The sequence below is a fragment of the Gobius niger genome (genome assembly GCF_951799975.1).
Source record: "Gobius niger genome assembly, chromosome: 16".
NCBI classification, from domain to species: Eukaryota; Metazoa; Chordata; class Actinopteri; order Gobiiformes; family Gobiidae; genus Gobius; species Gobius niger.
In genome coordinates this window covers 28996138-29007897 of record NC_136867.1, presented here as the reverse complement: position 1 = coordinate 29007897, position 11760 = coordinate 28996138, and the positions used below count along the sequence as shown (strand labels likewise).

The following is an 11760-nucleotide window of genomic DNA, read 5'->3' as shown; positions in this document are numbered from 1 at the left end:
CTATATTTTCGTAACCAAGTTCAGCGTTACCCAAATCTGAAAGGTGACAGCCTATAGGTCAGAGTCACGGAAAGCTAAGACCTTGGTTGTGATTAGTTCTCCAGTTTCATGTAGCTCCGGAGGGCCGATTTTCATCATTGCCAAAACACCAAGGGCCGAACCTCAACATTATAGCCTGAAGAACTTTTTTCTGCAAATGCCAAGTGGTTCTCAAGTGGTTTTGGCTTCGGGATCCACCATTACCCTCGGATGACAAGCCACGACCCAAATACAACTGTAATTTGTCATATATCGTATAAAATATTGTATTTGAGACCATTTTTTAAATTGAACAAGCAGTAGATTTGAGATCAAAACAATCCAATAATATTAATTTTAACAGACTCTGGTATGTTTCCATGCAGTTTCAGATGGAAAATATGGAAGAAAAAAAAAAAAGGTTGCCTTGACCCACTGAAAATGGTTCCGCGACCTACTTTTGGGTCACTGTTTTACGTGACATATGTCCAAGTGGGATGTTCTGGCAGGACATTTTAAAAATACTGCATTTTTAGAGTACTTTATCATGTATTTGATCTCTTATTTGCATAATAATATTTCTCAAAATCATCTTAGGGGCCAGAGGTTCTGTCCTGGAGGGCCGGATTGGGCCCCCGGGCCTGACGTTGCCTACCCCTGGTTTAAAGGTTGCAAACAGTAAAAGGCAGCTCTGATGAAAAATACATCGAAATACTGTCTGTAACTCTTCTGTCACTGTAATTTTGAAGCGTTTTTTCATGTCTTTTATACATGTTTTTTGTTTGTTGTTTTTCCTTGATTTTTAAGTCGTGATCTTGCCATTTTTTTGTTGTGTTTGTCACGTTTTTGCTGGACTTTCGTTACTTTTCCGGCACATTTTTGTCGCTTTCGGCATTTTTTTTCTCTCCAAACTTTTAGATTTGGGTAAAGCCAAACTGGTGAAAAGGCTCGGTTCAGGTGGAGGTTAAACCGAGTCTTTTTATACGACAGTTAAAAGACTCATTAGCTGCAGCCGCTCCTTTTGAAACTGTCATGTTGTGGCGTCTAGTCCTGCTTTAGTCCTGCTTTAGTCCTGGTCTAGTCCTGCTTTAGTCCTGCTTTAGTCCTGGTCTAGTCCTGCTTTAGTCCTGCTTTAGTCCTGCTTTAGTCCTGCTTTAGTCCTGCTTTAGTCCTGCTTTAGTCCTGATCTAGTCCTGCTTTAGTCCTGATCTAGTCCTGCTTTAGTCCTGCTTTAGTCCTGCTTTAGTCCTGGTCTAGTCCTGGTCTAGTCCTGCTTTAGTCCTGCTTTAGTCCTGCTTTAGTCCTGCTTTAGTCCTGCTTTAGGCCTGGTCTAGGCCTGGTCTAGTCCTGGTTTCCTCACATGAGCAGGGCTGGGAACCGATACCTGAACGATAGTATTTTCAATGCCTATAACTCAAATACTTATCATATAGTTCAATAATGTTAATTTATTCATTTTCCTTCCATTTAATTTTTGTATTTACAAATTACATTTGTATCATTTGTTTGAGATGATTTTAGGTGTTTTTCCCCCAAATTTTAATTATGATTTTTTTTTTTTTTTTTTTTTCCACTTTTTTGTCCCAATTTGTCCACTCTTTTCTAATTTGTTTGTTTTCCAATTTTTTCAGTTTTTCCCCCATTTTTTATTTTAATTTCACCTCAAATGTTCCCACTTTTTGTCCCAAAATGTAATGTTTCCCTCAGATATAATATTTCCACTTTTTTCTTAATTTGTTCATATTTTTATCCACATTTTTCTATGTGTATTTTCCCATTTTTCCCCAATTTTTTTTAATTTACATTTTCCCCAATAAAAAAAGTTCTATATTTTACCCCAAAATTTTCTGTGTTTTTTCCCCATTTTTTATTTTAATTTCTCCCCAAATTTTCCCACTTTTTTCCCCCAAAACTTAATGTTTCCCCCAAATGTTTCCCAATATTTTCAAGTTTAAAAAAAAAAAAAATGGTCCATATTTTTTTTGTGTATTTTCCCATTTTTCCCCCCATTTTTTTTTTTTTACATTTTCCCCAATACATTTTTTTTCCATATTTTATCCCAAAATTTTCTCTGTGTTTTTTCCCCCAATTTTCATTTTAATTTCGCTCCAAATCTTCCCCCTTTTTCCCCCAAAACTTAATGTTTCCCCCAAATTTTCCCCAATATTTTCACTTGTTTTCCCAATTTCTTTTTTAATTTGTCCATATTTTTCTATGTGTAATTTCACATATTTTCTTTTTTATATTATTCCCAATACATTTTTTTGACTTTTTCCTCAATTTTCCCCCTTTTTAAAAACAGTTTTTCTAATTCATTTTTTCTTTTTCTTTTGAATTTTAACGACCATCATCATCAAATCTTGAATATACAGATTTCATATTTCTTTTCGGTTCCTTCTTTTTTCTAGACCTTTTATACCAGGTGGTGTTTAACGGTGCCCAGCCCTGCATGTGAGCGGTGTAAGCGTGTTGGCGTGTTCTCCTCCTCATACGAGCGTGCCGTTGGCGTGTTGTTGGCGTGTCGTGGGCGTGGCCTCCTCCTCCTCATATGAGCGGCTCGGGCGGGAGCGTGTGCTGGATCTGCTGGGGCTGCAGGGGCGGGGGCAGCTGCAGGGGGAGCAGCGCCTCCACCATGTTGTGGCAGTGGGGCGGGGGCGTGCCCTCGCTGCTGGAGCTCTCCGCCACCTCCCCGTCGTGGAAGAAGTAGTCGCTCTGCAGGATGAAGCTCTCCACCACCGCCTGGTTCAGCTTGGTGGTGGAGAGCGTGTCCTTGTTCTCGAAGTCCGGCCGCATCAGCGTCGGCCAGAAGCAGATGGAGAGGTTATCGGCCGTCATCAGGGTGGTCTTACTGTGCTGGCTGACCCTGAGGAGAGAGAGAGACGGGTCAGACAGACGGGTCAGAGAGAGACGGGTCAGAGAGGCGGGTTAGAGAGACGGGTCAGAGAGAGACGGGTCAGAGAGACACGAGTCAGAGAGACAGAGGTTATCGGCCGTCATCAGGGTGGTCTTACTGTGCTGGCTGACCCTGGGGAGAGAGAGACGGGTCAGAGAGGCGGGTCAGAGAGACGGGTCAGAGAGGCGGGTCAGAGAGACGGGTCAGAGAGAGACGGGTCAGAGAGACACGGGTCACACAGGTCAGAGAGAGACAAGTCAGAGAGACAGAGGTTATCGGCCGTCATCAGGGTCGTCTTACTGTGCTGGCTGACCCTGGGGAGAGAGAGAGACGGGTCAGAGAGGCGGGTCAGAGAGACGGGTCAGAGAGGCGGGTCAGAGAGACGGGTCAGAGAGAGACGGGTCAGAGAGACACGGGTCACACAGGTCAGAGAGAGACAAGTCAGAGAGACAGAGGTTATCGGCCGTCATCAGGGTGGTCTTACTGTGCTGGCTGACCCTGGGGAGAGAGAGAGACGGGTCAGAGAGAGACGGGTCAGAGAGAGACGGGTCAGAGAGACACGAGTCAGGGAGACAGAGGTTATCGGCCGTCATCAGGGTGGTCTTACTGTGCTGGCTGACCCTGAGGAGAGAGAGAGACGGGTCAGAGAGAGGCGGGTCAGAGAGAGACGGGTCAGAGAGAGACGGGTCAGAGAGACACGTGTCAGAGAGACACAAGTCAGAGAGACACGGGACACACGGGTCAGAGAGTCACGGGTTATCGGCCGTCATCAGGGTGGTCTTACTGTGCTGGCTGACCCTGGGGAGAGAGAGACGGGTCAGAGAGGCGGGTCAGAGAGACGGGTCAGAGAGGCGGGTCAGAGAGACGGGTCAGAGAGAGACGGGTCAGAGAGACACGGGTCACACAGGTCAGAGAGAGACAAGTCAGAGAGACAGAGGTTATCGGCCGTCATCAGGGTGGTCTTACTGTGCTGGCTGACCCTGGGGAGAGAGAGAGACGGGTCAGAGAGAGACGGGTCAGAGAGAGACGGGTCAGAGAGAGACGGGTCAGAGAGACACGTGTCAGAGAGACACAAGTCAGAGAGACACGGGACACACGGGTCAGAGAGTCACGGGTTATCGGCCGTCATCAGGGTGGTCTTACTGTGCTGGCTGACCCTGGGGAGAGAGAGACGGGTCAGAGAGGCGGGTCAGAGAGGCGGGTCAGAGAGACGGGTCAGAGAGAGACGGGTCAGAGAGACGGGTCAGAGAGGCGGGTCAGAGAGGCGGGTCAGAGAGGCGGGTCAGAGAGAGACGGGTCAGAGAGACGGGTCAGAGAGGCGGGTCAGAGAGGCGGGTCAGAGAGAGACGGGTCAGAGAGACGGGTCAGAGAGAGACGGGTCAGAGAGACACGAGTCAGAGAGACACGGGTTATCGGCCGTCATCAGGGTGGTCTTACTGTGCTGGCTGACCCTGAGGAGAGAGAGACGGGTCAGAGAGGCGGGTTAGAGAGAGACGGGTCAGGGAGACACGGGTCAGAGAGACGGTTAACCTCCCTCTTTAACCTCCTACTGAACAGAGCACCTGGTCTCCAAATTTACCCAAGGCTTCTTCACTCCAGTTTTCAGCCTACAGGCCCTTTTCAAATCAGCTTTTCAACGTGTTTTTGTCACTTTTTTAAGGCCCCAAGTCTTCCCAGTTTTTTCCCCAAAGTTATATTTTTTTCCCCCAGATTTCCCCCAATATTTCCACTTGTTTTCTCCAATTTTTTCTTATTTTTTCCATATTTTTTTCTCAATTTTGCCCCTAATTTTCTGAGTTTTTTCCTCCATATTTCCCCCCAAATTTACCCCAATATTTCCACTTGTTTTACCCAATTTTTTCCATATTTTTCTACATGTTCTCAATTTTGCCCCATTTTTTCCCATGTTTTCCCCAAAATGTTCAATTTTTCCCAAATTCACCCACAATTTTCCACATATTCTTTTCCTTCATTTCCCCCCTTTAAAAAAACAAAAAAAATGTGTTTCAAATTGTCTTTCACTTTCTTCAGAATGTTTATGATTTTTTTCAGTTCTTTGTAGCTTCTCCTCACTCTTAAGACATGTTTTTGTTGCCTTTTTTGGGGGGGTGATATGGGGTATTTATTTGGGTATAGATTTGGGTAAAGCCGAATTTTGTTGGCTTTCAAATGTGGCATTGCATTGCAGATCTCCAGTCAAGGTGTTTCAGATTTGGGTAAAGCCGAACTGGAGTAAATGCACTCAGTTCAGTGAGAGGTTAAAAAGAACGACTGATGATGTAGAACCACTGATCCGGGAGCTCCAGGTCTGGGTTTGTCGGGTTAACCTCTTAACTCCCGCCTGAACCGAGAGCATTTTTTCCAGTTCAGCTTTACCCAAATCCTGTAGGCCAGTGTAACGCCTCATTTGAAAGCTAAGACCTACAAAAGTAAATTGATCTTTTTCCTCACATCATCAGATTTTTTTTCATCACTTTGTCGATTTTTTTTGTCCGTTTTTTTGTCACTTTTTATAAGTTTTTGTCCTTTTTTTTTTTTTTTTAATTGTCACTTTTTGGTCCATTTTTTGTCAAATTTTTCTCATTTTTTTGTAAATTTTTTGTCACTTTTTCTTCATTTTTCGTCAATTTTTTCTCACTTTTTTCTCACTTTTTTGTAATTTTTTTTGTCAATTTTTTGTCACTTTTTTGTCAAATTTTTGTCAATTTTTGTGTTTTTTTTTGTCCATTTTTTGTGAATTTGTTGTCACTTTTTCGTCAATTTTGTCTCAATTTTTCATCAAATTTTTCTCACTTTTTTGTTCATTTTTTGTCCATTTTGTCATTTTTTTGTCCATTTTTTGTAAAAAAAAAATTCTCACTTTTTCGTCAACTATTTTTTCACTTTTTTGTCACTTTTCCATAATTGTTTTCGTCTCAGTTTTGCTGCCATTTTCACAGCTTTTTTCCAGAAGCTTTTGGATTAGGGTAAAGCTGGAGAAAATGTGCTCGGTTCAGGTGGGAGTTAAGGCGTTAAAGGAACTAATCCAGGTTAAATCCATCCAGCGTCGTAGTTTTACCCTGTGTCTGTGTGGGAGTAAAGGACTTGTAACGTTCACCTGTTGAGGTGAGTGATGATGTACTTGAACACGTTGTAGTTCACGGGAGGAAACTTCTTCACGATCACGCTCAGAGCCAGAAGCCGCTGCATGTAGTCCACAATTTCTACAAAACAAAAGGAACACAATCATGAGCTTTACGAACAAAAAACAACAAAAAGGAGACAGGAGGAGCTGCGGGACGGAGCAGTGTGGCCTGGCAGGCAGCAGAGGGCGCCCTCGGACTGACGCTGGAACTTGTGCAGCTGCAGGTTTGTTCAAAGGAGGGAATTTCCATCAACACCAAGTCCAATTCAAATGTTCTAATGCCACAAATGAAAGAAATCTGAGCATTTTTCATTTCTTAAGATTTGGGTTTTCAAGAACATGGAGCTTCTCCCACGTTAAAGGGATATTCCAGGATTTTTGACACAGGGCCTCATGATTTCTGGAGATATATTTATTTTTCAATTTTTTCTCAATTTTTGTCATTTTTTGGTCAATTTTTTGTCACTTTTTCGTAATTTTTTTCTCATTTTAGTCTCATTTTTTCTAATTTTTTCTCACTTTTTCGTCCATTTTTTCTCAATTTTTCGTCCATTTTTTCTCGATTTTTTTGTCATTTTTTTGGTCATTTTTTTGTAATTTTTTTGTCACATTTTTGTAAATTTTTTGTCAATTTTTTGTCACTTTTTCGTCAATTTTTTCTAAATTTTTCGTCCATATTTTCTCGATTTTTTTGTCATTTTTTTGTCACTTTTTCGTCAATTTTTTCGTCAATTTTTTCTCACTTTTTTCTCACTTTTTGTCATTTTTTTTGTCCATTTTTTGTAAATTTTTTGTCACTTTTTTCACATTTTCATCCTTGTTTTCGTCTCAGTTTTGTTGCCATTTTCCCAGCTTTTTTCCAGAAGCTTTTGGATTGGGGTAAAGCTGGAGAAAATGTGCTCGGTTCAGGTGGGAGTTAAGGGGTTAAAGGAACTAATCCATTTTCAGGGCCTCATGATTCCTGGAGATATATTTATTTTTTTATTCATGCACTCCTTATATTTGAAGAGTTTAGTGATGCTAGGCTAGTGCTCGTCTAGTGCATGTCTATGGTAACTAGTAGCCTGCATTAAAAACCTCTTCTAAATCATGGGCTCGTCCTCCAAACGTTCACTCCTTTGTGAATTTCACGTGTAGTGATGCGGCCGCAGGTAAACAAGCTAATGTAGATCCGGTAACCGAACAGATCACTCCGCCGCCGCGTAGCTACAACCAGGAAGCTGCTCAAATATAAGTTATTTTAAACGATTATTCAGTCACACAGGCGTTTATATGGACTGGTGTTTTAAGTGATTTGCCTCAGGTGCACTGTGGGTCAGACTGGTTTTAATGCAGGCTACTAGTTACCATAGACATGCACTAGCCTAGCACTAACCTAGCACGACTAAACTCATCAACAACACTCTGGATTACTAGGAAATGAGACCCTATGTCAAAAATCTCGCCCAGATTAGGCTGAAACTAGACCTGATTTTCTCTGAAGTTTCCTGTTGTGTCCGAGGTGTAATTGAGGCGTTAAAGTTTTGCTCGCTGTGACTCATTCGGCTTAAGCGGCGCCGAGTTTGACCTCCCGACCTCTGACCCGGGAAGCGAAGCGTGTCCTTATTAGCGTGATGAACGAGCGGCGCAGGTGAGGAGTCCGCAGAGACCACGGTTTGGGCTAAAAATATCCCGAGAACTGGTTTGAGACGCAGACGGGGAGATGATGAGGAGGAGGGGGAGGAGGAGGAGGAGGAAGAGGAGGGCAGGCGGTAAATCAGCGAGGCAGAGTCATGTTTTTGGGACTAAAATCTAAAGTAAAAGTGTTTAATGAGACTAAAACTGTGACTAAAACCTGCAGATGTTTTGGTCGACTCATGAAAAGTCAAAGAAGGGACTAAAACCCTGACTGGATTCTGGTTATCGGACTGGATCGGGCTGTTCAAAGGGAAAAGAAGGATCTGAAATGTGATTAGATCATGTAATACAATCCTGGTTTGAATCTGGATCAAACTTTCACTTTGTTTTTGTTCAATCATTTCAGGAAGATCTGGAAAAACACGATTATCCTGATTCCAACAGGGGCAGAATTTCAAGGAAGAAAACTTTAGTCAGTCAATTTGTGTACACTTTCATTTATATTTTGCACTTACTAACAATTAATTTGGAAATCGATTAATCTACTGAATATTTTCATGAGTAATCGATTAATCGCTCTGAATGGTGCATGAACATTTTATCTTTATTTTATTCGCCTTAACCGAGCGCATTTTCTCCACTCAAATCTAAAAGCTTCTCGACTGGAGAGAGAGTGTGTGACGCCTCATTTGAAAGCTAAGACCTACAAAACTGATTTAACTTTTCAGCATTGTTGCGCTGCATTTTGTCACATTTTTGTCTCTTTTTTTAGTATTTTATTTTGGGCGTCTTTTTGTTGCTTTTGTGTTTTCGTCACCTTTTTGTTGTTGTTGTTTTTTTTTAGCTTTTTCATCCCTTTTCAATAGTTTTTGTTGTATTTTCATCCTCATCTTGTTACTATGAAATAAACAGATTTGAATAACGACTATAAATGATATATTCATTATTTCTGTCATTCATCACTTATATTAATGAACCTAGGGATGCACCGATACCACTTTTTCTAAAACCGATACGAGTACGAGTACTTGGATTTAAGTACTCGCCGATACCGAATACCGATATGAGTACAAGGCATTTTCTTCAACATTCTTACTTTTTTCACAGCAGATTGGTTTGTAATTAGTAAATTTACTCATTTGCTACACATTTAAGAGCAGTTATATTAGAATTGTGCTGATGCCATTTATTTATTTATTTTAATTTTCATTCAGTTTATTTTTTAATTTTTATTGCACTGTCCATTATAGACGAAAAGCCCATGTCCAAAAGCTCCCCAATGCCTGTGCTTTATTCATATATTTTTATTTAACAATAGTATTGAGATGTTACTTAAATGGTCTCTTTTCGTCTTTACTTCAGCTCCGTGTGGATTTTCTCGTGTGTTTTGTAGCAACTTAGCGAGAAGCTACAGCGTTTTCATTGTTCTGCTGCAGCTCATTTTCGCTCAATATGGACATGCTGTATGTCTTTACGTTGCATTTTCTGAGGACTTTTTAGTCGCTGGGTTAGTTTTTCAGATGAATAAACCTCTGGGCATAAAACGGCGTCAGAATGGCCAAAATTGCGCTAGCCGCGAGTTAGCATCGTTAGCCTGTCTGTTGTAAACACTGCAGACGCTGCAGCACTAACAACATGTAGCTCTGGTTAAATCCAGCACAGACTCTGATTTAGAGAGCGCAGTCTGTAATAAAGTCAGCTCTATGTGGAATATTGTATTTGCACTAAAGAATTCTCCAGTTTGTTGCTTCTTCTCTCCTCAGCTGAGAGGTGCGCCTCGTAGGTGCGTTCACCGCACGTCAAATGGTATCGGTTTCTGGTATCGGGACCTCATGAATGAGTACGAGTATGAGTACAAGCATGTGGTATCGGCCCGATACCCGATACTGGTATCGGTATCGGTGCATCCCTAAATGAACCTGTCAAAAATAATCATTTCTAACAACTGTTTCTTGCATTTCTTATTGCTGTATTGTAGGTCTTTTGTTGGGCACAGAATATTTGCTAATTTATCGTTATTTTGAATGGTGCAACTGTATCGAGTAGTTTACTGTTAAAGTTGTCAACAATAAAATCACAGTTCGCTGGTGAAGTCACTGGAGGAATTTGTTGCAAAGCATCGATACATTTTGCAGCCACTTCAGGGGTGAAATTACGCCTCCTCACAGTTTTTGCTGCGTCCCTGACCACACGTCCAGTCCTTCAAAATAAAACACTCTTCTCCAATATAAAAGCGTGTGTGCGTGTTTGTAATGGGTGACGTACTGGCCGACTCCACCAGCGCCGGGTGCAGACAGTACGGGATCAGGGGGTCGGGCAGGTCGGCGAAGAAAGCCTTCAGCGCTCCGGCCGCCGCGTAGATCGCCACGTCCAGCGCCACGAAGTCGATGCTGTGGTCTGTGAGAGAGACAAGAGGGCAGAAGACAATTCAATGTAGAGAAATCAATCTGAAACTGTAGGTTACTGACATTCATATGAGGTTTAAAGGCTTCAAATGTGTTTGTGTGGAGACTTATGGAGCGACTGAAGTGCAGAGGTCGTTAAGAGAGGGATGAAAACGGCCCCAAAGTTTAGTCCCTTTGTCTGCATATGCACCTGTGTATATTTCTCCCGTCTTTAGCCGCTGCTGTCTCCCACACAGGAAATGACCATGTTTGGATTACAGCGTCAGGAAAGAAAGAGAGAAGAAGAAAGAAGGAAGTAAGAAGGAAGGAAAAAAGGAAGGAGGGAAGGAAAGAAGGAAGGAAGGAGGGAAAGAAGGAAGGAAGGAAGGAAGGAAGGAAAGAAAGAAAGAAGGAAAGATGGAAGGAAGGAAGGAAGGAAGGAATGAATGAATGAAAGAAGGAAGGAAAGATGGAAGGAAGGAAGGAAGGAAGGAAAGAAGGAAGGAAGGAAAGAAAGAAAGAAAGAAAGAAGGAAAGAAGGAAGGAAGGAAAGAAAGAAGGAAGGAAAGATGGAAGGAAGGAAGGAAGGAAGGAAGGAAGGAAGGAGGAAAGAAGGAAGGAAGGAAAGAAGAAAGAAGGAAAGAAGGAAGGAAGGAAAGAAGGAAGGAAGGAAAGAAGAAAGAAGGAAAGAAGGAAGGAAGGAAAGAAAGAAAGAAAGAAGGAAAGAAGGAAGGAAAGATGGAAGGAAGGAAGGAAGGAGGGAAAGAAGGAAGGAAGGAAGGAAAGAAGGAAGGAAGGAAGGAAAGAAGGAAGGAAAGAGGGAAAGACAGAGGGAAAGAAGGAAGGAAGGAATGAAAGAGAGAAGGAAGGAAGGAAGGAAGGAGGGAAAGAAGGAAGGAAGGAAGGAAGGAAGGAGGGAAGGAAGGAAAAAAAGGAAGGAGGGAGGGAAGAAAGGAAGGAGGAAAGAAGGAAGTAAGGGGGAGGAAGGGAAGGAAGGAGGGAGGGATGGAAGGAAGGAAAGTGTATATTCCTCCTGTCTTTAGCCGCTGCTGTCTCCCACAAAGGAAATGACCATATTTGGATTACAGCGGCATCTCAGTCACAGCCCTTTCCTGCTACACGTGGATACCATCGTAAAGACAGAGTTTGGTCTGTTTTTTTTAACTTGACATTAAAACTCAGCCTTCAACCTCTTAACCCCCCACCTGAACCAAACACATTTTCTCCAGTTCGGCTTTACCCGAATCTCAAAGCATCAAAACAGCAACAAAATGTGCCGGAAAAGCCAGACTAGGAATCTGCATAAAGACAGTTCCCATAGTTCCCATACCTCAGTTTAAACTATAGGCTCTTTAGAAAGCTGTGACGTCACGTGAACGCCCCCTGCTGGAGGAAATGCCCAGGTCCAGGCGGGTGTTGGAGGTCACCCCTGACTCTCTCACCTGCAGCGCCTCGTTTCTCCCGCTCTGACTTAAACAGTAAAGTCACATTAACAGCGTCTGGCAGAAGTCCGCCTCCACATGTGTTTCTCTTTACTCTCCCCGTCTTTCGTCGTCGTCTCTGGGGCGGATTTACGGCGGGTTCTAACTCTGCCGCGCTTCAGACCCAGTCCCGTCCCGTCCCCCGATCCCCCCCCCCCCCTGAAAGTTCACGGGAATGTTTTCAGAAATGTCCCGAATCTGGAAGCAATCAGGAGCGGCGGAGAGTTTCTCGGAGGTCGCAGT

The 11760-nt window shown here is 42.9% G+C and overlaps 1 protein-coding gene across 2 annotated transcripts in view; it reads right to left on the bottom strand.

Annotated features, from left to right (window-relative positions):
• Positions 1-2466: 2466 nt before the first annotated feature.
• Positions 2467-11760, bottom strand: part of arhgap5 (Rho GTPase activating protein 5) — a 96318-nt gene continuing 87024 nt past the window's right edge. The window contains exons 5-7 of one of the 2 annotated variants that reach the window (XM_079573356.1): positions 9918-10049; positions 6009-6114; positions 2467-2881 (exon numbers count right to left, since the gene is read on the bottom strand). In XM_079573356.1, the coding sequence (XP_079429482.1) occupies positions 2563-2881; positions 6009-6114; positions 9918-10049 (557 nt within the window). In that variant the 3' untranslated portion in view covers positions 2467-2562. The remainder of the gene's footprint in view (positions 2882-6008; positions 6115-9917; positions 10050-11760) is intronic. The other variant, XM_079573355.1, reaches the window with a different exon arrangement.